The following is a 26,344-nucleotide window of genomic DNA, read 5'->3' as shown; positions in this document are numbered from 1 at the left end:
AAGGGTAGACTCTGCATTTTTGCCAATTTGCTGGGAAATTTGCTTATTTTCTTAAAGAATTCAAACTTAAGCAGTAAAAACACAATCTCTGACTCCATTTCTAGATTTGTGTCACTCACTAATGATGAGAAAAAGAGGCCATGAAGACTTCAGGGACTGTAGACAAGACGGTTTCTACCTCCTGCCCACCACGCAGGAACAAGCCACCAGACACCTAAAGAGAAGAGGTGACACTGCAATAGTGTAAAAGTAGTAATTTTAAAGGTTTCTATCATTTTGTTTTTGTTTTTAGTATCCCTACAGGTGATTTTGTGGAGCCTATTCACATTCATGTTGAATGTTGAAATACTTGCTTATACTCGTGTACTGGAGGGAAACCAACAGTTGTTGCATCAGTGTGCTGTTGTTTCACAATGCACATAACAGACAGTCTAATCGGACAAATCTAAAATGCGAAAGGAAAACGTTGCAACCGCATCAGTTGTTCCATGCAAGCTGCAACCTCCCATAAACAGTCTGACAATCTTGTCTTTGTTCAAAGGTTTTGTAATCAAAGGCAGTTTACTAAAGTAACTTTTAGATATCTGTTATGCATATCTTCACTTACTGTTGATGTTAAATTAATGAATAATTTCCCAGGCAATACTACAGGTCCTATTCTCAGGTAAGTGTCATATCTAAATAGTTCTTTATTAGGTGCAAATTAATTCACAGCGTAAACAAGTGGAAATTATTACGTTCATTTCAAGTGTCTTTTTTTTTTTGTCAGTTTGTTCTTTCAAGACAAACATAACACCTTCATCACCAAACACAATTTAAAAAATATTAAAATATTTACTGAAAACTACTCAAATAACAGCTGCCATCACATCTTGTACGACATCAGAAAGAAACCTGAAATTCAACCATTATGTATTGTCATGTATTCACTTGTTTGTCATGATGGGTTTTATTTAGCTCATTGTAGGATTAAGGAGTTGTAAGCTTCATGTTAGATAGATAGATAGATAGATAGATAGATACTTTATTAATTCCTGAGTGAAATTAAAATGTTACAGCAGCCAACGATGAGGTAAAAAAAAAAAAACAACAACAAACAAATGGAATTAAAGGCTAAATTATATACAATTATATACAATAATTAAATAGACTAACATAGCTCCAAATAAACTAAAACAAATAAATACAGTGAGGTGGATGACTGTCCATGAATGTCAGAATTGAGTGTACTAAATATTGATACCTGAATAATCTACACAATGTATATATACATGATAAACATACAGCACCCCAAAGATTATCAAATTATCAATCTGATGATGATGATGGTGATGGACAATGTAATAAAAAGGTCCAGGGGAGCAGTCTGTCTTCAGTGTCCCAAATCGTTGTTTGTTAGTGTTCAAATTGCAAAGTAGTTTATTTAGCTTCGTGGTATATTTTTATTGTATTTATCTTTTACTTCCCTATGGCCAAAATTCTTTCCTTTGGGCATTTTTTGTGCCTGTGCGCGTTGCGAGGTCCTTGATCATTTTCACTCAGGCAACGCAGACTGGTACCCTGAAGGGTCCTGAATGTCACGCACTTGCACGTGTGCTCGTCCTGTACGCTGTAACCATGGCGGACATGCAGATGAAGCTTCTCCGCAAGAAAATACAGAAAAGGAACGAAAAGAACAAAGAGCGCAAACTACAGAAGACGCGAACAGAGGACGAAGATGCCGGTAAGAGCTGTGAAGGCAAACTACGCGACTGTTGTTGCTTTTTGTTCGTGTGTTTCTGAAGTTTGCTAAGCTGAGCTAGCTACGTTAGCTCCTCACGGCACGTTATAACTAAGTAACTAATATAAACAAATACAATTAAAGCAAAATATATATACAATAAGTAAGTTAACAAGCTCAAATATAACAACATATTAAAAGAAGGATAAATAAGTATAGAATATAGATAAACGATGTAGCTATAACATGCTAGTTGCCGACTATACACTGTCAAATGATGTTAACATGTTACAGTGTAATACACTGTACATGAATTTAACTAACTGTCAAACATAGCTGTTCTTAAGCCATAGTTAACTTTAGAAAATTAGCTTTATGTCACCTAATGACATCAGGTTTCTAAATGTAGCTTCCACTCAGCAGCACAAACCCCCAAACTGTTAACTTTATACTAACTTACATTAATGTGAAGAGAGACATGAAACATATCACATCTGGCTGATTCAGGTTATGATGAGTGTTGTTTCTATGTGTTTGACAGTAAACAGGGTGGAAGAAGAGTGCTGTGAAGAACCGGCAGCAGCTTGTCAGACAGAAACTGGACCCAAGAAGAAGCAGAAGAAGCAGAACGGTGTACCGGTGGATGTAAAGGCCAACACAGAGGAAACACAGCTAAAGAAGAAGAAGAAGAAAAGAAAGCTCACTGACACCGCTGAATCACCAGGTAACAGCTAGATTATTACTTTGACTTTGAATCGACAAATTATTTTGCTGTGATGGACAATATAAATGTCATTTAATCCTCTTTGTAGCTGAGAAGAAGACCAAAACAGTGAAAGAAGAAAAAGAAGAAGAGGAGGAGGAAGAGACAATAGATGACAAGGAACAGCCTTCTGATGAACCAGAAGAAGCTGCAGATGAAGAAGATGATGATGATGAGGAAGATGATGATGATGAGGAGGAGGAGGAGGAGGATGGCGACGACGACAACGAAGAAACTGGAGAGGGAGATGATGGAGAGGAAGATCAACCTGAACTACCATCTGGCTTAACAGGTATTGGATAAATATTCTGTTTATTATAGATTTGGTTGGATCTTCATCAGTTTTATTACTTTAGCGACGTCGCTGTGATCTTAATTTTAGTGTTGTTTATTAATTTGGGCTTTAGTGTCCGGCTGCAGTATGAATTAATGTTCCCTTAATATTTGCAATTATACTTTAACCAGTAAAGGTTGTTGTTAATTTCTTTATGTGAAATTATTAACTGTTTCACACACACATTCACTGAGCGCGAAAAACAAAGTTTAGCTGCGTTGCCTTTATGTGTTGCCCATTCAGTGTTTTCCATCATGAAACGGGTGTCAACTAAGGCAAACAGAGACTCTTGTGGTAATCTTTTGGAGGAATCACCAGTGATTCTTCTGCTGGAATAACTGCAAGGACACGTTGGTTTCTACTAGTTTCCCAGAGCTGATTATCTTTATCTTTTCTCTTTGCTTACATGCTGCTTTTTCATGCTCCATCACAATCTCTCAATTCTTATAAAAGAAGTCTGCTTTTAGGAAACAGTTTATCATTAACTGTTTACTTGTGTCTCAGGAGCCTTTGAGGACACATCCTTTACCTCTCTCGCTGATCTGGTGAGTGAAAGCACACTGAAAGGAGTGAAGGAGATGGGCTTTGAACACATGACTGAGATCCAGCACAAAAGTATTCGTCCCCTGCTGGAGGGAAGGTAAGAGTCCCATTCTCTCTTTACCACAATCAATGTTAATAACTTTTGACCAGAATCATAATGTAACTTTGCGTATATTTAAACTGTGTTTGCTTTGATCTCTGTAGGGACGTCCTGGCTGCTGCAAAGACAGGCAGCGGTAAAACTTTAGCCTTCCTCATCCCATCTATAGAGCTCATCTACAAACTCAAGTTCATGCCCAGGAACGGTAATGACTCCTGATAATTTATTATGTCTTCCCAACATTTCTGCCTGTTTCAATCTGTATGATGGAAGTTGAGCTTTGTCAACTAACTTCCTCCTCCTCCTCCTCCTCCTCCTCCTCCTCCTCTCAGGCACTGGTGTGGTGATTCTTTCTCCCACACGTGAGTTGGCGATGCAGACCTACGGTGTGCTTAAAGAACTGATGACTCACCACGTGCACACGTATGGCCTGATCATGGGTGGCAGCAACCGCTCAGCTGAGGCCCAGAAGCTGGCGAACGGCGTCAACATCCTGGTGGCCACGCCGGGTCGACTGCTGGACCACCTGCAGGTGAGCTGAGAGTCTCATGCAGGAGACACAGAAACAATACATGTAGAGAGTAGTTTACCAAGTTGATTGAATAATACAAACAATATATTATCCATTCATAGATGTTGCTTTGAATTGACACATTAATCAAACACAATTATTGTGTATTGTTTCTACTGCTGTTTTGTTTTCGATCTTTCGTTTAATACTAAATTATAACAATGGCTTTTGTGTGTGTGTGTCCTCAGAATACCCCCGGCTTCATGTTCAAGAACTTGCAGTGTTTGATTATAGACGAGGCCGATCGTATCTTAGAGGTGGGCTTCGAGGAAGAACTGAAGCAGATCATCAAACTGCTGCCGAGTATGTATTAGTTGTTTTTCCTGTGGTTGGATTGTTTTCATAAAATGTGTTTGAAGAGACACTAACAGCAGTTCAGTAATGCACCTCCGTGAAGTTGGGAGAATTTTGAGGGACAGTTTTTTAAAAAATGGACAAAATCAAAGCAGCAGAGGCTGAGATATCCTGACGGCTTCAGCTCCAAAAATACTGGATCCTGCACTTCCCACAATGCAACTTGATGGTCTTTTTATTAGGTTTTTCAGTCTCAACAGGACCAGGTTGTAACGCAGGCTTTTTGTTATAAAGTTCTAGTTTCCCAGCCGACATCAGCAGGGTTACTGCCTATGACTAGTTAACAGAGCCTCATGTAAAAAAGCCCCTTTAAAGTTCAAATTATACACAGTGTCTCTACAGAATGACATATAGTATAACCTGTGATGCCTCATGCTTTCTCTAAATCACAGAAAGGAGGCAGACCATGCTGTTTTCAGCCACTCAGACCCGTAAGGTGGAGGACTTGGCTCGCATCTCCCTGAAGAAAGAGCCCCTCTACGTCGGGGTGGATGACAACAAAGAAAAAGCCACAGTCGATGGTCTCGAGCAGGTACTGACATACCCGTGATATTGATGTGATGTTGAAGGTTAGATTGGCATCTTAGACCCTCAGAGCTCTGAACTGATGAGTGATCTCTCCTGTGTTTTCAGGGTTATGTGGTTTGTCCATCAGAGAAGCGCTTCATGCTGCTCTTCACCTTCCTGAAGAAGAACCGCAAGAAGAAGCTGATGGTCTTCTTCTCTTCCTGTATGTCTGTCAAATTCCACTATGAGCTTCTCAACTACATCGACCTGCCCGTCATGGCCATCCACGTAAGACTCGTCACTCACCTCCCAGCATGCATCAGTCATTCACGGTATTCAGATGCCACATCCTCTAATTCACGTCCCAAAGCCAGTTGTTATAAAAACATGTCTTTATGCGTTCTGTCTCCCAGGGCAAGCAGAAGCAGACCAAACGTACCACCACCTTCTTCCAGTTCTGCAACGCTGACTCAGGCATCCTGCTGTGTACTGACGTGGCAGCTCGAGGGCTGGACATCCCCGAGGTGGACTGGATCATCCAGTACGACCCCCCAGATGACCCCAAGGTCTCGTTAGTTTTATGGATGTATCTGTTTATGTTCAATCAGAAACATTTTTTAACAAGCTGCAGCTAATGATAATTTCAACACTGATTTAATAGACTCTGTTTCTTAATCATTTGGCCTGTAAAACATCAGAAAACTGAAAAATGAACATCAGGATTTCTTAAAGCCTAATGTAACATCTTGAGAAATCTTGTTTTGGAGTACTGTAAGGCTGCAACCAATAATTATTTTCATTATCAACAGATCCGATGATTATTTTCTTTAATAATCGATTGATTGTTCAGTGTGTAAAATGTCAGAAAATAGTGAAAAATGCTGATTAAGTCCAAGTTAACATTCAAATGACTGTCTGAACAGTTTGAAACCCAACGATATTCTGTTTACTATAATATAAGACCAAGAAAAACATCAAATTCTTACATTTAAGAACCTGGAAACATCAACTGTTTGGCCTTTTTCTCTTGAAAAATTAATCGATTTATCAAATAGTGGTATATTAGTTTCCTGTCAGATCAACTTATCGTTGCAGCTCTAATAAAACCAGTTTGTATCAATCTACTCGTTTAATATTTCTGCATATTTTCTCGAGAAAATCTAAAACATTACTTATTTTAGTTTTTAAAAAAATTAGCTCATGAAAACATATATCATTTATTTCTAGTTTGTTGTTTATTACTTTTCCACTCAGATGAAGAACTGGAGACTTGAATTGTGATCACTTGATGACTTAAAATGAGAATTATTGCAAACATCAGGATTCATGTGAAGCTTCATTCTGCGTCCACAGGAGTACATCCACAGAGTGGGCAGAACAGCTCGAGGCATCAACGGTAAAGGTCACGCTCTGCTGATCCTCCGGCCAGAGGAGCTCGGCTTCCTGCGCTTCCTCAAACAGGCCAAGGTAACCATCTGAAACCGTCTGATAGTTTTTATTTTACTATGAAGTGGGATTTGTCTCTGCTAACGTGTGTCCTGTGTTGTCCAGGTCCCACTGAGCGAGTTTGAATTCTCCTGGAGTAAAATCTCTGATATCCAGTCCCAGGTAAGAAATCTGCTTCTTCTTGATCTAAACATGAAACGCAAAGACGAGCCGATGTTGCAACACTAATTTAAAACTCTTGTCTGTTGTTCCTCAGCTGGAGAAGCTGATTGAAAAGAACTACTACCTCCACAAGTCGGCACAAGAGGCCTACAAGTCATACGTGAGGGCTTACGACTCCCACTCGCTCAAACAGATCTACAGCGTCAACACCCTCAACCTCCCCATGGTGGCGCTGTCCTTTGGCTTCAAAGTTCCTCCATATGTTGATCTCAGTATCCTTTACTGTTGTTTTATACAACATCTCTTATATAAAACACTGAATATTGATTGTTGGATGTGATGAAAGTGAATTTTGAGTAAATGTAGGAAGAAAGTGCAAATGGAAAGCACTAACTTAGTGGTATAAATGATGTTATGTGTACGATCTGTAGTGAAATAACATCATTTTCTTCTGCAGGCTGCTTCACCTGTTTACCCTTATGTGTAGGGTGTTTGTAGGTTTGAAAATATTGATAAAGAACTTCGAGTTTAACACTGTATTTGGATATTTTTAACCACCAGGGGGCAGAAAACTCAACCACAGCCGTGATATACAGTTACTTTACACACACAGCAACATTATCACTTATTTGAAGCTGTATTTGTAGCCACCTGCTGAATGTGAATCCAGTATTTGCTCATCTTTTAGCTCTGGATTGGTCCATCAAATCATCTGCGGGTCTTAAACCTGCACAGGTGGAGGTTGGACATAGAGGGGTGATAGCAGGAACCTCTACAGGTTAAACTTCCTTTGAAAACCATCACTGGCGGGTGAAAAGAAGCAGGTAGCGTGTCAGAGGTAGCATGAAGAATCGGACTTTAAACATTTGGAGAAAAAAAAACCTGATTTTTAAAAGATGACGTTGTTCTCCTTAACCCAGCTCTTCCTCCTCAGACGTCCACAGCAGTAAAGGTGGAAAGCTGCAGAAGCGAGGCGGCGGAGGCGGTTTCGGTTACCAGAAAAACAAGAACGTGCACAAGTCCAAAATCTTCAAGCACGTCAACAAAGGAAGGAACGACAAGAGGCAGTTCTCTCGCTGAGCCTGCAAACTAACTAAAATCTCTTCCTGGACTGATTCTTCCTCTGTGTTTTTTTTTAATTTCCTGCTTTGAACACGGTGTCATAGATTATATTATGGCACATCTGTCAGATTAAATCGTCACCCTCAGATGTCATTTAGCCCCAGTTTTTCCTTCCCTATGAGTTGTGTGGAAAGTATTTTGTAAATGTAAACAAACATAACTGTGGATGTTTTGTTGATGAAGGCCGCTGAATTCCATTTATGCCGTTGAGGACTTCTGATCAACAAAAACTCCCTTTTTCTAATATTTCTTCATTTGCACCTGACCTGAAATATTAAATCTATCAACTTTGAATATATTTTAAGCTTCCTTCATTCATACCGTGTAAACTTTACTAATCACAATGAAGATGTAAACCACCTGATGTACTAACTTTTATTACACAAGTCAAGTCTTCATCACAGCATCTATACATTCCAGCAGAGCTGAAGGACTCTTGCTGTTCATGTCAAACAAATTACAGAGAAAAAAAAAAAAAGGCTACAAATAGGACTTGTGGAAATTATGTACATATGGAAGTTAAACACAGGTTTTTAAGTAAATCAGTCACAAAGATTGAATACAGTAGCAACACATTCATTTAAAATCATGACAAATCTGGATAAACATCTTGTATAAAATATATTTATATCGTCCTGCATTAAAACGAGCTTCAAGATTCATTAGTGTGTGATGACTCGGATCTTAAAGGCAGCTTAAAAAAAATACTGAATATAAAATTGTATGAATAGAATCAAAATGTTTACTTTTACTTTCTGGATTGTACTTGTGGACGTGAGTGATAGTCTTAACACTGGCCTCAGTAATGGTGAACTTTAAAAATCCCTTCTTAAAAATAAACTGGTTAAAAATGATTCCCTTTTTAAAAAACAAAAAAAAAAAAACATGCAAGGCTCTCATAATCATACTCTCCACACACAGGATAAATTATAAAGTGCTGTGATGAGCCTGCACAGTTTGACATGAGGTTTTATATTGCAGTCACGACTATCACCACTATTTCCACACACAAGTTGACTCTGATTGTAAAGATCCAGTTAAATGATTTGTCAAAGTATTTTTTTTTTCTCTCCTAAAAGAGGACGAGCAGTAACTGTTTTCAAGAAGTGAATTAATCCCACTCCACATTTGTAACATCAGTTGAGTGTTTGGATTTTAGTACATCTCAAAGTTTAGAAGAAAAAAAACGTACAAATTAGCACTATTTACAGAGCAAATGGTAAAAAAGAAAAAACAGTACAGTATCCCCTTTTTGTTACAGTGTTGAGGTACATTATAGTGACACTTCAGACTATGAACAGCTGCTTTCCTTACAAATAGAAGGCAAATTCATAGTTTTTACAGGATTGCTAAGAACACTTTTCCCTTTTTTTCAGAAAAGGAAGACGAAAGAAATCGCAACAGTTCTGTTTCTTCAAAAAAGCTCCTCAGTCTTCTCTCCGGTTGGCACTTGAGGTTGATGATAAAACTCTACATTCATTTGGACGCTACTTCTAGCAGGGCTACATATCACTCAAAACGACCGCATCCAGCAGCCGTAAAGTCCTGTATATATATTTATATTCACTGTGAGCACGTTTCATCTTCCGGTCTTCCTCCGCAGTAGTCTTCCAAGAGGGTTTCGTACCTCAGTCAGTTTGTTCCTGATCTGTGAGGTGAAAAAGAAAAATATCAGACACCGTGATCCAGACACATTGTCAAGTCAAGAGGCAAAGCAGTTAGTTCCAAGAAATGGTTGTGACCAAACGTGCGTAAACCCTCTTTTCAGCAGGAAAAAAAAAGTGGTAAATACAGAAACATGCCAAACAGGAAGTCTGGACCGATACAGACAGCTCAGACACATTTCTTCCTACATTTACTCAATTATTGTATTTACAGTCAAATAAAGTCATAATTATTCTCCTTTAAAAGCTAAAACTAATCATATTAGATCATTACTCATCATTAAAGAGTTAGTGTCCAGTGATGGTTCTGTTTTTGTCTGAGCAACGTAAAAAATATCAGTATAAAGACAAATCTGTATCGACCCAAACCTTCAACACACCGTGTTAGTGACACACACACAGACAGTCAGCTGCATCACAGGGTTTCTGCAGGTTCATCGACTTCAATTTGACACCTTTAAAGACCTTTTTAACTGGGCTAAAGAATGAAAATATGATGGAAAACCAGTGGAATTATGTATTACTCTATAACTTTTTTCAGTACTTCCCAATGCTTACAGTGTAAGTGATGGGGGACAACATCCACAGTCCTTGTTTTGAGCAAAAATGTATTTAAAGTTTATCTGAAGTAAATATGAGGCTTCAGCTGCCTGAGTTAACAAAATAAAGTGAATATCTTCCACTTCTTTTTAATAATTAATTCCCTCTTTGTGTCTTGACAGTCAGTGTTTTCCTGTTGAGCTGCAGCAGAAAGATCATAACAAAAAGAGGCACTAAAAAGTAACTTTGAAAGATATTGACTTGATTTGACTAATTTGGGTAACTAAAGCCTCATATTAGCTTCAAATAAGCTTTTAAATACAGTTTTGTACAGGAAGACTCAATTTTGTCCCTCATCACTTACAGTACCAGTGCACATTATGAAGGGATCTTCTAATGTCAGGCAAGAAAAACATGTCAGTGTCCATTTGGGCTCCTGACTGTTGTTTTAGGACAGACTTACAAAATCATGAACTCGTCCTTTAACATCTCCTAAAGGTCTTTTCTTGAGCAAACTGAATTAAATGCTTTTTAAAAGATTTCAAGACCTGCAGATACCCTGATCAGAGCACAAAACAAAGTTAGGTGTTGCACTTCAAACAGTCACACATGGCATGCAGCAGCAGCAAATGTCGGACCTTAGGGGTCTACTCTGGTGGGGGGAGGGGTGGGAGGGACCCCCCAGGGGCTGCCGTTCATCTTCTTCCCTAAACCTGTTGTCAGTGAAAGAGAGAGAGAGAGCATCCAAGATGGACGACGGTCAGACTCCTGCAGTTGTTCACCGCTCGAGGTTTCAGGACAAAATACGCAACAATTAGGCACAAAAATCACACTAAGAATAATTCAGGTATGTTTCAGATTGATGATCAGTTCTTCTATCAGTTTTAAATAAGACACATATATTACAGTTGCGTACCGTTTGCATTGCAGCAGGGCTCCGTGGTCTCCCAGTTCATGGCTTTCTGGACGGCCTTCTTCCAGCGAGCGAAGCGGAACTCGCTCTCTGTGATGAGGACAGATATGTGTCATGATAGTAACGTCCACTAGACGGCAGAATCAGCTGGTTCAAGTAGCTAAAATGTTTGTCACACAGTCTCTCTGGGTTTTCTTGAGTTTTCTTACCGTCGCTGTGAATCTGAGGCTCGTATTTCACAGATGTGATGTGTGGGAGGTGATCGGGACTCAGGTTCCACACGCCTACGCCCTCAGCGGCCCCAGCTGCCATCGCCGCACCGAGAGCCGTGGTCTCAGACATGTCGGGTCGCACTGGAGCAGCATGAGGAAGACGCACACAGGCAGAAAAATTAGGAACAAACTGGGAAATGTAATTGTTTTTTATATGAGAAAAGACAAATGTGTATGACACATGATCAGGTAGAAAAGACAACAGCAGCAAAATGTTTGAACTCCATTTGTCCCTATTTACTAGATTTGTGTATTTATACTTTGCAGGTAACAAAAGTTTCCACTGATATATTCTAATGATGCGTCTTAGATTAAGGGAATCCACAAATATGTACAGTATGATGGACGTTGTAATGTCAGTTTAGGTTAAACTAATGTGTACACAGCTATGTACACACAGTTTGTTGTCTTATCCTACTTTAGTGTATGTATGTGTGTCGAAGTTCATGTGTTGTTTCCAAATGGGACAAAAGTCGGGGAAGACAGACAGAGAATGAAGTCCAAGTTCAGGTTATTCATATTGACAAAAACTGATTTGTTGAACTATGACAGGCAACTCTAGTGACGCTGTTCTTGCTGACACACTTTGTACTTCAACCTTCAACCTACATCCCTCATGAAAGAGGGATTTACCTTTTCAGCTTTGATTTGACATGAGTTGCTTTAATGTTTGCTTTACTTGTGTCCATCCTTAAGTTACAGAATTGTTTGGATTGCATCTTTGCATTAATAGCAGTATATAAAACCCTTTATAAATGCACATGTATTTATTGTGCATGTGCGTGTATGTGTGTGTTATGAGAGTTTTCTTACCTACGGGCATGCAGAGGATGTCAGCCTGCAGCTGCATCAGTAATCTGTTGGACGTCATGCCTCCGTCCACCTGCAGCTGAGTCAGAGGGACGCCGCTGTCCAGGTTCATAGCATCGAGGATCTGAAACACACGATGTGCCTTTCAGTTAAACACAAACCAACATCAGCTGATACCATAAATACTTTAACACCTGACCAGCTCTAAATGCAGGTAAAATGAATATTAACTGCTGGCAAAAAAGCACATGACTAATGCTGCTACAGCATAGAAACACATAATAGAAATAAAACAGATCTAACAGGAGAAGTTAAGAGGCCATAGGCTATACAATGGAAAATACTAAACTAACAAAAACAACAGTATTTAAATCAGGAAACAAGTAAACAGGAAGCAAGAAGAAGTTGCTCACCTCTCTGGTCTGGAAGCAAACGGCCTCCAGAGCAGCAAAAGCCAAGTGGTTCCTGTTGGTGAACTGTGTGAGTCCACAGATGATGCTGCAAAACACATATAGAGAGAGCAGATGCTGTTATTAAGACAATCTTTGGGAAAGAAAGTGAGAATCTACTGAACTAATATGAGAAAATAACAATTTCTTGACACTGTTATTAACAAGATCTCTCTTTTTGCTCCTCAGTTCAGGGTCAAATTACAGCATGAACGTGTGTTTTAACAGCTGACTGTCTCACCCTCTGGCGCTGGGCTCCCAGTAGGGGGCGTAGAGTCCAGAGAAAGCCGGCACAAAGTAACAGCCGTAAGACGTGCCTGCTGCAGCAGCTAGCTTCTCTGAAATGAGAGGATGAGGGAAGATAGGAGGAAGAGTTGTTATTCAAATTATACAGGGCTGAAGAGAACTGTGATGGCACTATGTTTATGAATGAGGCATGAATTTCAAATGATTAATGAGCTGGAGTCAAGTATTTAGGTGTAAGATGCTACAGTTTATGTACCAATCTCTGAGGAAGACTGCACGATGCCCATGTTGTCCTTCAGCCATCGCACCACTGCCCCTGCGATGGCCACCGAACCCTGGGAGGAAGACATTGGAAAAAAACGTTGGACCCAAATAACCTCAAAGCATCAGCTGGGTAGACTCGTAATGTTTCTGAATGAGCATGAAAGCTCTCACACAAACCTCTAGAGCGTAGGAGGCAGGCTGGTCTTTTCCCAGTTTGTATGCAACTGTGGTCAGCAGGCCGTGGTCTGACATAACAGGCTGAGAGAGTCAGAGGAAAACATGTTCAACAAAGAGTGAAACAACAACAATAAAAAAGGAAATTGCCCTTTTTAATTAGTGCTAATAATATTATCCTTTGGCACCATATCTTACCTTGGTCCCTGTATTTCTGAGCAGGAAGCAACCGGTTCCGTACCTTCACATGATAAGACAAGATTAGAAACCCCTGATTGTTTCAGTGACGACATCCTTACAAATGTAGACTTAGTTTTGCTATTTTTGTTCCATAAAACACCATGAAAACAATAATGTAGCAGAGAAATAAAGAAAACTCTGGATGGCTTACGTGTTCTTGGCCTGGCCTTCTTTGAAGCACATCTGACCAACCAGAGCAGCTGACTGGTCGCCAAGACACTGATGGAGGAAAGGTCGTTGTTAGCAGGCTGTACGTTGACAGTACATGAATTAGAGCTGTGACTAATAATTATTTCCATTATTGATTAATCTGTTGATTGTTTTCTAGATTAATCGATTGATCGTTTGGTCAGAAAACAGTGAAAATGTCCATCACAGGGATGTTTTGTTTGACCATCATCCAAAATCAAGCTTCATCCTGAAACTAGTGCCTGACGAGTACTGACATTGTGAAGCTGGCACCAATATTGATATTTGAGAATTTATGCCAGCTAAATTATAATTTTTTTAAAACATAAAAACATTAAACAGCCCTTAAATTTGGTTCTTGAAGAACTGTGACATGTACTGAGCATTTTATAGTTAGATATAAATAAACATGTCAGAATTATTACATTAGCAGCAAATTTCTGACTATAAACCTCTTAAACCGCTTGTGAAAATAATAACAGTTAAACTTAGTTTGTACAGAAACAACTCAAGTCGACTTCTTTAGTTCCGGTTCAACTGTTATTATTCAGCTTTGATACAATTTGTTGGAAATTATACTGGAATTAGATTTTTTGTTTGTTCTTTTGGCTGGTTTGATTTAACCATAAGATGGCGCCACAATGTGTAAAGCGAACACAAGTAACAATACAGGTGACACAGATGATGGATTGATTACAAAATGATGTAAATATTCTGTATGATGCCTCGTGTGATGTTTGAAAATGTATAAAAAGTGGTTTTCAACTCAGTATTCCTGTTTGAACCCCGATGAAGCAGGAAGCTGAAACATTGGGCTTTAATTCAGCACAATGCTTTGAATAAAGAAGTAAACCTCACTGGAAATTACACTGTATTTGTTGTTTATAGCTGCTTATATCACACAAATATGACAGCTTTAAATACATAAAAACACAACCAATAATACTTAAAAATGATTTCCAGTATAGAAATGTCTAAAGATTTATAGACTGACATGCATTTACACAATATACTATAATATATAATGTCAGTGAACAGCTGTTCAGCCCAGCCAAAGTATCTGTGGGGCTCTAGTAAAAACTGTCACTCAGACACATCTGGAGGGAAACCAGGTGTCACATTGACAACAAAGCACATACAGATGTCACTCTTCATACAGAGTTAGGTAAGACGGGAAGGTGCTTACCCCTGAGATGGGAACTCCTGCAAGAGATCCAGATTTCTGGTTAGAAGACAGAAACAGACACGTGGTTAGATTTTTGGAGAAATAACCACACAACACACAGTAACAATCAACCGCAAGTATATTTACATGTACAATAGTTGTTTACTGTCTAATCAATGGACCTTACTGGAGAATCAAACATGTGACTGTTGGGACACAAGCCATTGTACCTGTATTAAGAAATACCCATAATCCACTGCTACAAACAGGCCGATATCCTGATTTGCAAATGGATCCCTAATTATGATCAGAACTATTAAGATGAAATAACTCTTATAGTTGCCTAATTACATCTAATAGTGTCAGTAACTATGATATAACATCTGTTTGTAGCTAAAAACATCCATGTAAATAGTTCATATAATTAAGGAGTGATTTACTTTATTATTACTTGAAAGTGAATAATGAAATGTTTTCTGCTGTGCATTATCAATGTAAACTTACAGCTTAATGGAATAAAACCCAGTGATGTAATACATAGTTAACTTTGTTAACAGGAAACTGTAATTCTAAAAATAGCAAAACATTTTATTATGCAATAGGTAATTGATTATCTATGATTATACCTTTGGCTCTCCACAGTTTATGATGTCTTTGGACAGTTAACATATTAATAGCAGCAACGCCTTCACTTCTGGACGGTTAAATACAAGACTGAAGACTGAATAGTGCTGTTTCAAACATCAGGATAATACTGTACAATTAAGCAAAAGTATAACAGCTAAAGAGCTAAACTGTCTCTTTGTCTCTATTTCACCCAAAAATGACAAGCCGCCATTTAAAAAGGTACGTTTGGGAGGACGTGGAGGATTCCAAACAGTAAAAAAAGCCATTTTGACGTAAGAAAAATCTGACCCATAAAAGTGAGGAAAACAAACAAAGCTGCCACGTTGCTGAACTCTGGACTGCAAGGCAAGGTGCATGTTGCATAAAAACAATTTAACACGAAAGCCTGTGTTGTGGTCAAGAGATAAGATCCGAGCATCGACAAACAACAACGCATGATAACAGATCATCATGTCAAATTAAAAAGACAGTCATGTTGTAGCTGGAAAACCTTTATTACTTCACTATCTGCTATCAGTATATTATCTGATATTCTGAAGAATTACACGCTTAATCTTATCAAGTTATATGGCTGTTACAGTAACTAACATATTTCACGAGACCATTCACAATAAAGTCTTATGACTGTAGAAGGCACACACACACACACACACACACACACACACACACACACACACTGATTGAGGCCTGAAGGTTAACTGAACTTACCATCCAACCGTATATTTCAGAGGAGCTTCTGACTTTAGGGAGGATTTCCATTGGGGCATCGAAGTACCTAGAAGCAGCACAACAAGGAATCAGACCACCATGCAGGTTTAGAACGGACTAAACCTGAAAGCACCTCTACTGTATGCATGTGTGCATGAATCAGCAGCCAAAAGACAAGACAGACTAGATAAATATGTGCATTTTAATTGAACTGACCAACAGTACAGTCTGTATTTTGATAGTGGTTGGATTTGGAAATGAAACAGTGATTTGTTTGTTAAAAGGGGACCTAACATGCTTTATGTGATTTTCTGCCATTTATATACTGTTGTCTATGTTGTCTAATGTCTATGTTAAACATGGTCAAAGTTCCACGTAGCTTCCAGTTAATCAATCAGATTAGACTGGGCTCATCAGGAGGGGGACTTAGCTAAAAGGAGCTAAAACAGCCTGTTTCAGACAGAAGCTGAACTGAGGGGTTGCATAAAGAGCCAGTATATAGATAAATACGTTTTTTGAACTGTAAACCATGCAAAGATATCCCAGTAGAGCCCCAGAATATAAAAAATAAAGACCTGGAAACGTGCCCGATATGCCCCCTTTAAAAGTTCAGACTCTCTATGGGAGTTTTAGTGTAGACATAGCAACACCATCAATCTACAGTTACGTTTACATTCAGTATTTCTCACTAAAAACCCATGCTGTGTGTATCTTTGAGGCCTGACAAATATGTTAAATGCAGTTGTTCACATGCTCATCACATGGTTCACCTGCAGAGTTCAGGATCCCAGTCCATGGTGTGAATGTTGAAGAGCATGGTGCGACTGGCATTTGAGACATCTGTACAGTGGACCCCTCCATTCCTGCCCCCAGTCAGGCACTGAGGAAAAAATAACACTGGACTAAGTGTGGATCAAGCATTGTAAATGAAAGGAAGCAAAAAAAAAAAAAACTGTTCTGTCATTTCAAGAGAAACACAAAGCATCTTTCTCAAGCTACGTCGCTAGTTCTAGCTGCAGGCTTTGAACGGCTCTTACCCAGATGATCCACGAGTCCACTGTGCCGAACATGGCGCGCTCGCTCAGCACTGCCTGTCGCACCTCGTCCACATTGTCCAGCAGCCAACGCAGCTTCACTGCACTGAAGTAGGTGCTGATGGGAAGACCTGTCTTATGCTGGAGAGATGAAGACAGTAGAAACTCAGATTAGAGTGTTTGCTTTTGACTCTTGACTTGCAGATACTCAAATATCAGAAAATTGGATGAATTTAGTGATATCTAGAATTTTTGGCATCAAAAATGAAACCAAAAAGAATATTATTAAAACATTTCCTGTCCATTACTCTCACCTTGAGATGGTTCTTGTTTCTGCCTGGAGTTTTGTTGATGAGCCTCTCCACTGTTGACTGAGTGCGCAGGTCCAACCAAACTACACACACAGCAGAGGAGGAAGAATCACACTTTAGACTTCACATTTAGTGCTGAGATTAAAGTTTAAATTCTGCTCAGACAGCTTCATAAAACTTGACTTGAAGCAAATGAAAAATCACCCATCATAAACAGATATATTACAAGGTATAAAACCTTGATATCAAAATGGAAACTATAGCCTGCACAACCAGCAGCACCAGTTCTGCAGAGTCAGCCACATAAACAAAAGGTTAAACCAACGATGCCGAGGCCACACCTGGGCCATGAAGACACAACAGAGACGGGATGAAACAGAAACACGCCTGTTAGCAGAAGTAGAAATAGAAATATACCAATTATTATTTTGTTGATTTTTTTTTTAAATTAACAGTTTTTAACTTTAAAAGGTGATCACCTGCTGTACCACTAAACAAAAATAACCACTGCAACCAATTAAACCATCTTGGTTTTTGGATATTCCAACCCCACTTCTCTTCAATGCAAATAAACCTCCTGTTGGCCTTTCTCCTGATTTAACTGATAAAATCTTGGTTTACCATTTTAAAAAGGAGCTTCCTTCCTTGTTTAATGACTCACCCAAATATCTAATTTCAACAGTAAATTAGTGCATCAAACTAAGAGGCAAACTGCCGTCAAACGCATTGTGAGTTATCCAGTCGGTTCTGAAGATATTCATACAGTCCAACTTTCCTCATTGTGTGATAGATTTAATTAAACTTGATGTGAAATTCATAAAAGTGGGCTTTAACTATGGAGACGCTGAGAAAGAATCGACTGGTAGGCTATCAGAACAATCTAACAGATCCCTCACATTTCTTTCCACATGGTTGCTTCTGACTAGGTAACTGGACATTCCTGCCTCTTTAAGTATCATTGTGTACACTGAAGGAGTTGACGACCCACCCCCAACACATCAGGCACATTCCAGCTAAACAACAACCAATAGGAAGTCTAAACAACCTGTGCATAAACTCGTCCGTCCAGCTGAAACTAAAAAGGCCTGAGGGGTGAGAATGAAAGCCTCTCTTAGCTTGTAATGTTAGCACACAGGCTCTGAGTGGGCGGTCAATGCATGAGTTCAGCTCTTACACTGAATCACTGTCACATGGGATGGTGTGTGGTGGGATGGTGGTGGGTGGCGGGGCGGGGACATGACACACGACACTACAATCTGAAGCAACCCGGTCACGCTCTATGCTAATTTCCAGATGACATACTCTCCGTCTTTGCTCAATGAAATATGTTACAGCTGAGAGGCGTTGAATAGTGAGGCTGATACTGCACAGGTTTGTATCCGGAGACGTTGTAGATAAAAGAATCTTTACAAAAACACTAAAACTTGCTGGTTTAGTTGAAGGAGGATGTCTAGATTCAGTGCATGTCTGGCTACAAATACAGTTAAATTAAATCCTTTTCTTTTCATCAAATAATACATATGTAAATAGGAATATAGGAATATCTGGCAGTGATATGTGTTCATTCACATGTAAAATGCACCCACCAATAGCGTTGTAGAGTGGCTCTCCGGTCTCTTTGTCCCAAACTAGGGTCGTCTCTCTCTGATTGGTCACCCCCACCGCTGAAAAAACAACATCATCAAAGTCAATAGAGCCCCCCACCTCCACCCACAGTCCTTCCTGATAGGTGTGGTTAACAGACAATTTGTTTTCTCTCATTCAGGTACAGGTGTAGACAGCCACAGCTTGGTGTGGTTAACACTCAAGACTAGTAGCAACATGCCAACCGGCAGCGTCCCCACCTTTAATGTTGGAGATATCGATGTTGAGCTGGCAGAGTTTCTCACAAGTTCTCTCCATGCACTCATAGACAGACTGCATTATCTCCTTTGGGTCCTCCTCCACCCAGCTGATTGAGAAAAATACAAATCAGCATGAAAACACACGAAATACAGTGTAGTTAATCTATGGTGGCTGCTGATGCACATGGTCTGAACCAAACATGTCCTAAATGAGGAACAACTTTTTATAACTATTGTTTCTGTTATAAAACATAGATGTACCTACATACAGGGTAAGGTGACCCAATTACAGGTGATATGAGTATTTTATTTCCTCCTGGGATGTTTTATTACATTGATTACAACAGGTTGTGCCAAATATATCAGCCTTTTGTACTTTGTACAGAGATTTTAAAATAGAGTTGACAGTAATATCACACCATCAGCTTTTTGTGTAATAAAATAATGAAATAAAAGCCGGACCTTGGACTCAATTTTATTTCACACATCAAATAAAGTCAACGATTAATGTAAAATGTAGTTAAATTGTAACTTGTTATTGTAACTCCTGTTAATGTATGCAGTATGTTTTTTAGAACTACATCTGGTTCAATGGACTCACCCTTCCTTTGGGAAGCTTTGGTTGATCTCTACTTGGTGGTGACTGATCATTTCGGCTGTTTTAGCGTTGAACACCTGCGGAGAAATGGAGCTCATGAGAACAAAAATTTTAAAAAAATAATAAACAAGATACAGAGCAAGAAAGGTTACAGGAACATTCTAGTGAGAGAGTTTCTTCTAACTAGGCACAAAGTTTGGTTAAAGTTCTTGTTAAAAATATTAATAACATAATTTTAGGCTTTGGTGTAGTGAGGGGAGGTTTTATTCTTTCATTGATATCTTCTGACACAGCACATGATTGACCAGGCAGGGTGGAGAGATGATGATTAACATTGGGGTGGATTTCTTCAGTCCACATTGCAGGCGCAACACCTGACATGAACGTCATCCCCGGCATGTCGCAAGGGATGGCAGAAATAAACAATTGCTCCATATTACAGGAGATGAGAGGAATTAAAATGAGGCAACGTATTGGTTGGAGCCTACAGTCAGACAGAAGTCAGCATTTCCTCTGCTTAGTAATAGGATAAAGCCTCCTGATAACACTGCAGTCCAGGCCTACAGTTCAGCTACAGACAATACTTAAAATGACAAGTTATGTGAATTCAACACAGAAATATACAACGTTAACAAAATCTGGAGAGCATTAACCATGAAGGACGTTTGACCCACAAGCAGTTTTCAGTCAGACCACAACCTTGAACTCTTGACTCTCTTAAGCAGACAGCTACACAGATTACAAATCAGGCAGGCTCCAAACTGAACCCTTCGACACCAATGTAAAAGGAGAGGGTAACATTCAGTTAAAGTTCTGCAGTTGGACGGCAGACAGGAACAACCTCACGCCATCGTAAACAGACAAGACGCATGACCTGGCAAGTCAAAGAGGAAAATCTGATGTCATTTTGTGTTTCAAATTGCAACACAACTATTCAAACTCTTACAAATCTACGTGTAGAGGATAGAGGATCAGTTTTTATCAATGATGAAATACATCCTAGACAACATGTGACGTATTCTATGTAGCCTGAGTGTTATCACTCCATCTAATTAATCCCTGAATGATTGTTGTCATGCTTGTTGTTCACCCAAACATTGTGTAGTGGCATCTAGTTTGTGGTGCTTAACATATAAAATTAATATATTTTGAAAGACTCTTTCCAAATCTACAAATAGAGATAGACAAGATAATCCATAATCCTCATTCTGAACAGTTTCACTGACAAACCATCTGTCTATGTCAACACAGAAGGCAGACTGTCTCCAAACTGCAAATTACTCAGAAACTATGTGATTAAATAAAGGACAGGGGAAAAAAACAAGGTTAATGTCTTCTCTGCTAACAGGAAATGACAAATAGAAGCCGAAGATCACACAGTTTACGTCTCCTCAGTTTACAGGAAACAACTATTAAGTGAGCACATCTGCCTGCATGTAGACGTATAGGCTATACACATGTGCAGTACAATATAATGCAAGTGAATATAATTACCCTGAAACAAACACCACCTCGGTTAAATGTATGTTCATTTTGTATTGAGACTGTGTAAGATAGAAGGGTTTGATTCACTTTCCGTAGTCATAATTTGTGATATAATTTTATTTTGATTGTATTTCATGTCTATAATATGCTGAATCTAATGCAAAGAAAGTATATAAAAAAGTAACATAAGATGTGTCATAGTCTCACATTTTCTATGAGAGATGATTCACTTGTGGGTAAACAGTGGGAATATCCAGAAGTGTAAGTGTTTGGAAAGTGATGATGATGATTTGTACATGAATACATATTAAAGAAAGTCATACAAACTAGGTCAATTTACTTGAATAATCCAATCATACAGTATTAACTGACAATGACACACTTTGGCTAAAACCAAAGTCAGGATAGTCTTTCTGACACCATCAAATTCAGATATAAAAAGTCAATAAATCACAGTTAATTTGCTGTTTCAAGTGACCAAAACTACGCATAAGAATAAAACTAAAGCTAAGCTTGGAAGATGTGGGGTCAAACCATCCAGACAACAACCTCAATGATCCTTAGCTGCTGCTGCTGCGGGTTTAATCATCATCATCTGTGATGAGAGACGTGTTCACTTATTGTCGTTTGAGTCTTGCGAAGTACCTCAAACACAACTATGTGGGTTAAAGTTTAACATCAAGTCAAAACTACCTTTTCTATGTTTGACCAAAGTGTCATCAGATGAGCAGTGACCCAGCAGCCTCACAAAGGGTCAAAGACTCTTTGGTAAGAACTGGTCACTACTACAGTAAACAGTGTAAAGTCACACACTGGACTCCATCTTCACATACATAATTAAAGAATCTGGGTTACAGATTGAAAATAAGCATGTGTGTATTTCTCAGCTAATCACAGCTCAGAGTGTTTTTCCTCCTGTGTACTGTTTACAAATATGTCTGATAAGATATGTGATATCTGAGATATTAATACTTTGGATTCAGTTGTTCTCTGGTGTTATAACTTGTACTACAAATCTGTCAGTCAACTAAAAGTTAAATCAGGTTTCAATCTTGTGTTCTGAGATTTGTGATCACAAACCAGCCAAGCAGTAACAACAGTCTCAGTCAAATAGAAGCTGAGAGGTTTATATTGAAATGTTGTGCCAATATGTCTTTCCTATCTTATCTCTAGAAATTTAACATAAAACTGTATTGAACTTTTATTTCTACAAAGCTTGACCAGACTCCTGTGTCCATTGCCAAGTCTGAATCTTTCCAGCTGACCTACTTGAGTCACCTAATTTTATTCACCATGGATCGCTTCACAGGTTGAATTTTAATGGGTAAAAAACAGAGACAAATTAATTTGGATTTGCTGGAAATAATCCTGTGGCACACTGGTAGTTTTCACACAGGTACAGACAGAGAAAGAGAAGGATGACGTTAAAGGACATTTCACAAAGCGGGTTTAGTGACTTTAAAAGTCGGTTATAAACTTTTGAAATCCTCAAACAACAAATATCTGTTTGCCTGATCAAAATGTCTTTATGTCTACTTACAAAGTGCAGATTGACGTCATCGCAGAGAGCATTTAATGTGTTAAAAACTCTTTAATTCTTTATTTTAAACTCTTTAAAAACACTGATTAAATTCTCAGATATATAGATCAATAACTCCATTCAACAAGTGTGTAAACAAACCTTGATGAACAGCATTTCAACACAACTTCTAATCACTTCAACAGCACTGAAATGTAATTCTTACCTAATGTTTACTTCAACATGTCATAACGTCCAGCCAGTATTTTATATTATTAAGCAGAGTTTAGGTTTACTGCGTTGTCATTAAAAACTTACAAACTCTTTTTCTGGACGCAGAGCAGACACGCGTTGATTGTCTCCTTATCTCAAGATAAGAAAAGCTCATTTTTCTCGAGATAACGAGATAATTATACAGAGTCAAACTCCTCGTATGTTTAAAACCCACTTAGCAATAAACCTGATTAGTTCTGATGAGCTTATTAACCAGCAGGGGCGCAGCCATGAAGGGGATTTAAACTCTGCAAAAAGCTTCTACGTGTAATTTAACAGAAATAAATACAACTCCTGATACAAGACGACGACACAGCAGAGATGTAGATTAAGTTTATTAGAGTCGAAGGTTAAAATGTGCATAGTAAGCGCAGAAGTTTCTTAAATAAAGACCATGCGCGTTAACATTCAGCCACTGAATGATGAACCACGTCACTCACCAGAAACCTCGTCGAGCTCGTGCCCTGATCGATAGCAGCAACCAGCGGATCCATCGCTGCGTTTCTTTCCCTCCGTCGGTCAAACACTCAAAAACAAAACGTTAAAAAAAAAACGTTGCAGCCGGCTGGAAACCCCGGAACCGTGTGTGTGTGTGTGTGAGTGTGTTTTGTTTGTTTCTTCCAGCAGCAGCAGACGCAGCCACGGTTCCTCGTGAGGGGCAGGGACGACCGACCAAGTAAGTAAGAGGATGAACCGGAACCGGCGCGTGCTCAAGGAACGATTGGCTTCCTGTCAGAAGGCGTCGGCCGCGCGCTGTCCAATCAGGTTTGGGGGCACGTTCTTCTTTAGAAAAGGAGAAGCGCTCGAGGTCAAAAGGTGATGAGAGACAAGAAAATCCACCCTAAAAACAGAATTTACACTGAGCTGATTTTGGATATTTTAAAGCAGTGGCTCCCAAGGTTCATCATCAAGTAACACAATGACAGAATGTGTGTTTTGGTCATGGGGTTCATACACTTTCTGTAATAAAACATCTAAAAGCAAAAATCTCATCAGACATGAAAAAGTTTGAGAACCACTGTTTTGAATAGGACAGTGAATATTTAACACTGTTTAAGCACATTGCTGATTGAAAGTAAGGTTTGTACAGTTCAGTTAGATCTTATGATTTGCCTTCTGTAGTGAAAACAGAGACTTTGAGCTTTCCAGAGAATAACTCTTGCGTCATCATTACAGTAAAAGTCTGAGCAGAGATGTCAGCAGCTGTTACTTCTACATCCCAGTTAAAACTTCCAGGCCTCATTCTAATGATACTGCAATTTTCTGACCTTATTTTAAACTAAATGTATGTAGTAAAACATGATGATTGTCTCATTATTTTGACGGTATTCAACAGCTGCAGATCATGCCAACAAAATAAAGGTCTTTGTAAAAACAATACAGCGCTAACATTTAGGAGGCTGTTGATTGCATGTTGTGTTTAACTTTTAACTTGTTTCTCCTCTTCACATGGTCAAGCTCATAAACCTGATGACCTCGATTACGCTCTACAATGTCTAGTCTTTTACTTAGCTCATGTAGGAGCACTGAGGTCAAGCTTTAAATATGTGTGTGTGTGTGTGTGTCTCGCTGGGGCCTCCGCCATCTGGCTCTCAGAAAGTAACAATGTTGATTTGTGTAAGACTCTGAATCTTCTCAGTTTTAATGTAATACCTCCCAGCTGAAACATCTTATCTCTGATGTCCAAATAAGGAGTAACCAGTGATGTAAGGACTTCTCTGGAAAAAGGCATAAATTGATACAGCTAAACAGGAACTTGCACTCACATCCAAACCAAACAGGACAGGTGGTGAGCTGAAAGTGAGCAAATCATAAAATAAACAAATAGCTCCTATCAGACAGCTAACGGCTAATTACCCTGGCTCTGTGTAAGCTGTTTATTTGTTTATTTCATGATCTGATACAGCTCCTGACCTAAAGTTGGGAGAACTGAAAGCAAGTCTTTTGCTTCGTTTGACGCGCACAGAGAAATTGCCTGAAGAGTCTTTATTTTTCCACGACACCAGCCAGTGCAAACAGTACAAATGTGTCTCAAAGTACGGACACAAAGCCCCGGTATCGTGTTTCAACTTAGGCAGCTATGGTAGCCTGAAAAAGGGGGGGTTGCCTATCTTCAGGAGGACTAACAGGAAGGATAACTTGGTGGCTTCCTGTCAGCAGTTGGTGCTCCAGCCTTCAGCCCCTGCCTGACTACTGTTGACTACTATTAAAGTTGTGCTGCAGCTGAGCGGTTAAACATTTTGGAGATATAGGAAGAACTGATAGCCTGGATGATTAGCTGTTAGCTGTCTGGTAGGACTACATTGGCTTCACAGTGAGTGGATCATCAATCTGCCTCCACAGGCTCAGGGTGGCTACAAGAAAGATTCCTCACAAAGCCAAATAAAGATCTGTACTATTTTTAGGCTTTACGCTCTTATGATCACCGGGAGAGGAGAACTATGTGACTGAAAGAAGAGAAGGGCAGACAGTATGCGGCTCAAACTACGTAACGCCGCCTGCAGAGAGGGAGCAACTGCAACAGCTGCTGAGCTGCAGCAGCAACACGTGTATGTGTGTGTGTAAGAGGGAGACTGGAGGTATTTGTCTGTGCATATGAGACAATAGTACTGTGTGTGAGGACATTTAAGGTGTGGGCAGGGAAACAGAGCAGACAAATATTTGTATGTGTATGACAGAAAATACAGTATATGTAAAACAGAGCAGAGGAAGAAGAAGGCCAGAAAAACAGGTATTTCACACTTAGACTGAACACTCATTAAGAAACAGCACTCAGCATACCCTCACTGACTGAAATATATATATATATGTGAATGAATTAATATGAATAAATTAGTGATTGACCCTTAAAATGTTTCACACTGATGTTTTCTTTGAGGGAAAATACATTTCATGATTTCCATTGGTGTCATTTTGTTGCATTGATCTTGATTATGATGTTTTTACAGTTTGCATCACCATAGATTTTTCAGATTAAGCAGCGGACACTAGATGATTATGATGTAATTTGTCTTATCTCACACAAAAATGCAACAACAGCAACAGTGACTAACTAAAAGTTGGACAGAGGTTAAATACTTGAAAGAAAGCCTTTATTCAAAGGACAAAACAATAAAACCTATAATAAAGCCATATAAATCATGGCAAAAGATAACATTAGCAATGTGTACAAAATGCTGTAAAGGAAATATGAAATTTTGTTGGAGTTGAGTTGGAATAAAGTTGGAACAACTAAAGCAAATAAATAAATGAGGAATGGAAAAGGAAATTCAGTGTGTTTCTCTGAACAGCTAATTCTTTATTTTAGAGAGAGTTAGTCTGGAAAATTAACATCGGATATTTATTAACCCCAGAATGTGTAAAAACAAACATTAAATCCTCACTGTGAAGCAAACTA

The 26,344-nt window shown here is 39.0% G+C and overlaps 2 protein-coding genes across 3 annotated transcripts; one reads left to right on the top strand and one right to left on the bottom strand.

The window, feature by feature from the left end:
• The first annotated feature begins 1,543 nt into the window (after window positions 1-1,543).
• On the top strand, window positions 1,544-7,920 carry ddx18 (DEAD (Asp-Glu-Ala-Asp) box polypeptide 18). Its single transcript, XM_042426397.1, has 14 exons — window positions 1,544-1,723; window positions 2,262-2,444; window positions 2,533-2,775; window positions 3,322-3,457; window positions 3,565-3,665; window positions 3,793-3,992; window positions 4,220-4,334; window positions 4,778-4,917; window positions 5,019-5,180; window positions 5,306-5,458; window positions 6,246-6,359; window positions 6,444-6,500; window positions 6,595-6,772; window positions 7,435-7,920. Exons 1-14 carry the CDS (start codon window positions 1,618-1,620, stop codon window positions 7,578-7,580), a joined length of 2,034 nt encoding a protein of 677 aa, XP_042282331.1. The 5' UTR covers window positions 1,544-1,617; the 3' UTR covers window positions 7,581-7,920.
• A 574-nt stretch (window positions 7,921-8,494) lies between these two features.
• LOC121907064 (glycerol kinase-like) lies at window positions 8,495-23,650 on the bottom strand. 2 transcript variants are annotated; one of them, XM_042426398.1, is made up of 20 exons: window positions 23,388-23,650; window positions 19,674-19,747; window positions 19,073-19,179; window positions 18,815-18,892; window positions 17,232-17,311; window positions 16,921-17,058; window positions 16,654-16,763; window positions 15,884-15,950; window positions 14,570-14,605; window positions 13,346-13,413; window positions 13,153-13,195; window positions 12,958-13,038; window positions 12,773-12,851; window positions 12,512-12,608; window positions 12,235-12,319; window positions 11,825-11,945; window positions 10,949-11,092; window positions 10,743-10,829; window positions 10,465-10,539; window positions 8,495-9,270 (listed from the first exon to the last, which is right to left on the bottom strand). In XM_042426398.1, the coding sequence occupies exons 1-19, from the start codon at window positions 23,439-23,441 to the stop codon at window positions 10,466-10,468; spliced, it is 1,623 nt and encodes a 540-aa protein (XP_042282332.1). In that variant the 5' UTR covers window positions 23,442-23,650; the 3' UTR covers window positions 8,495-9,270; window position 10,465. The 2 variants fall into 2 exon arrangements, with proteins under 2 accessions (XP_042282332.1, XP_042282334.1); XM_042426400.1 differs by lacking the exon at window positions 10,465-10,539.
• Between the last annotated feature and the right edge of the window lie 2,694 nt (window positions 23,651-26,344).

The sequence above is a fragment of the Thunnus maccoyii genome, chromosome 11 (assembly GCF_910596095.1).
Source record: "Thunnus maccoyii chromosome 11, fThuMac1.1, whole genome shotgun sequence".
Lineage (NCBI taxonomy): Eukaryota > Metazoa > Chordata > Actinopteri > Scombriformes > Scombridae > Thunnus > Thunnus maccoyii.
Note: the sequence above shows the minus strand (reverse complement) of the source record. Positions and strands in the feature narration are given on the sequence as shown.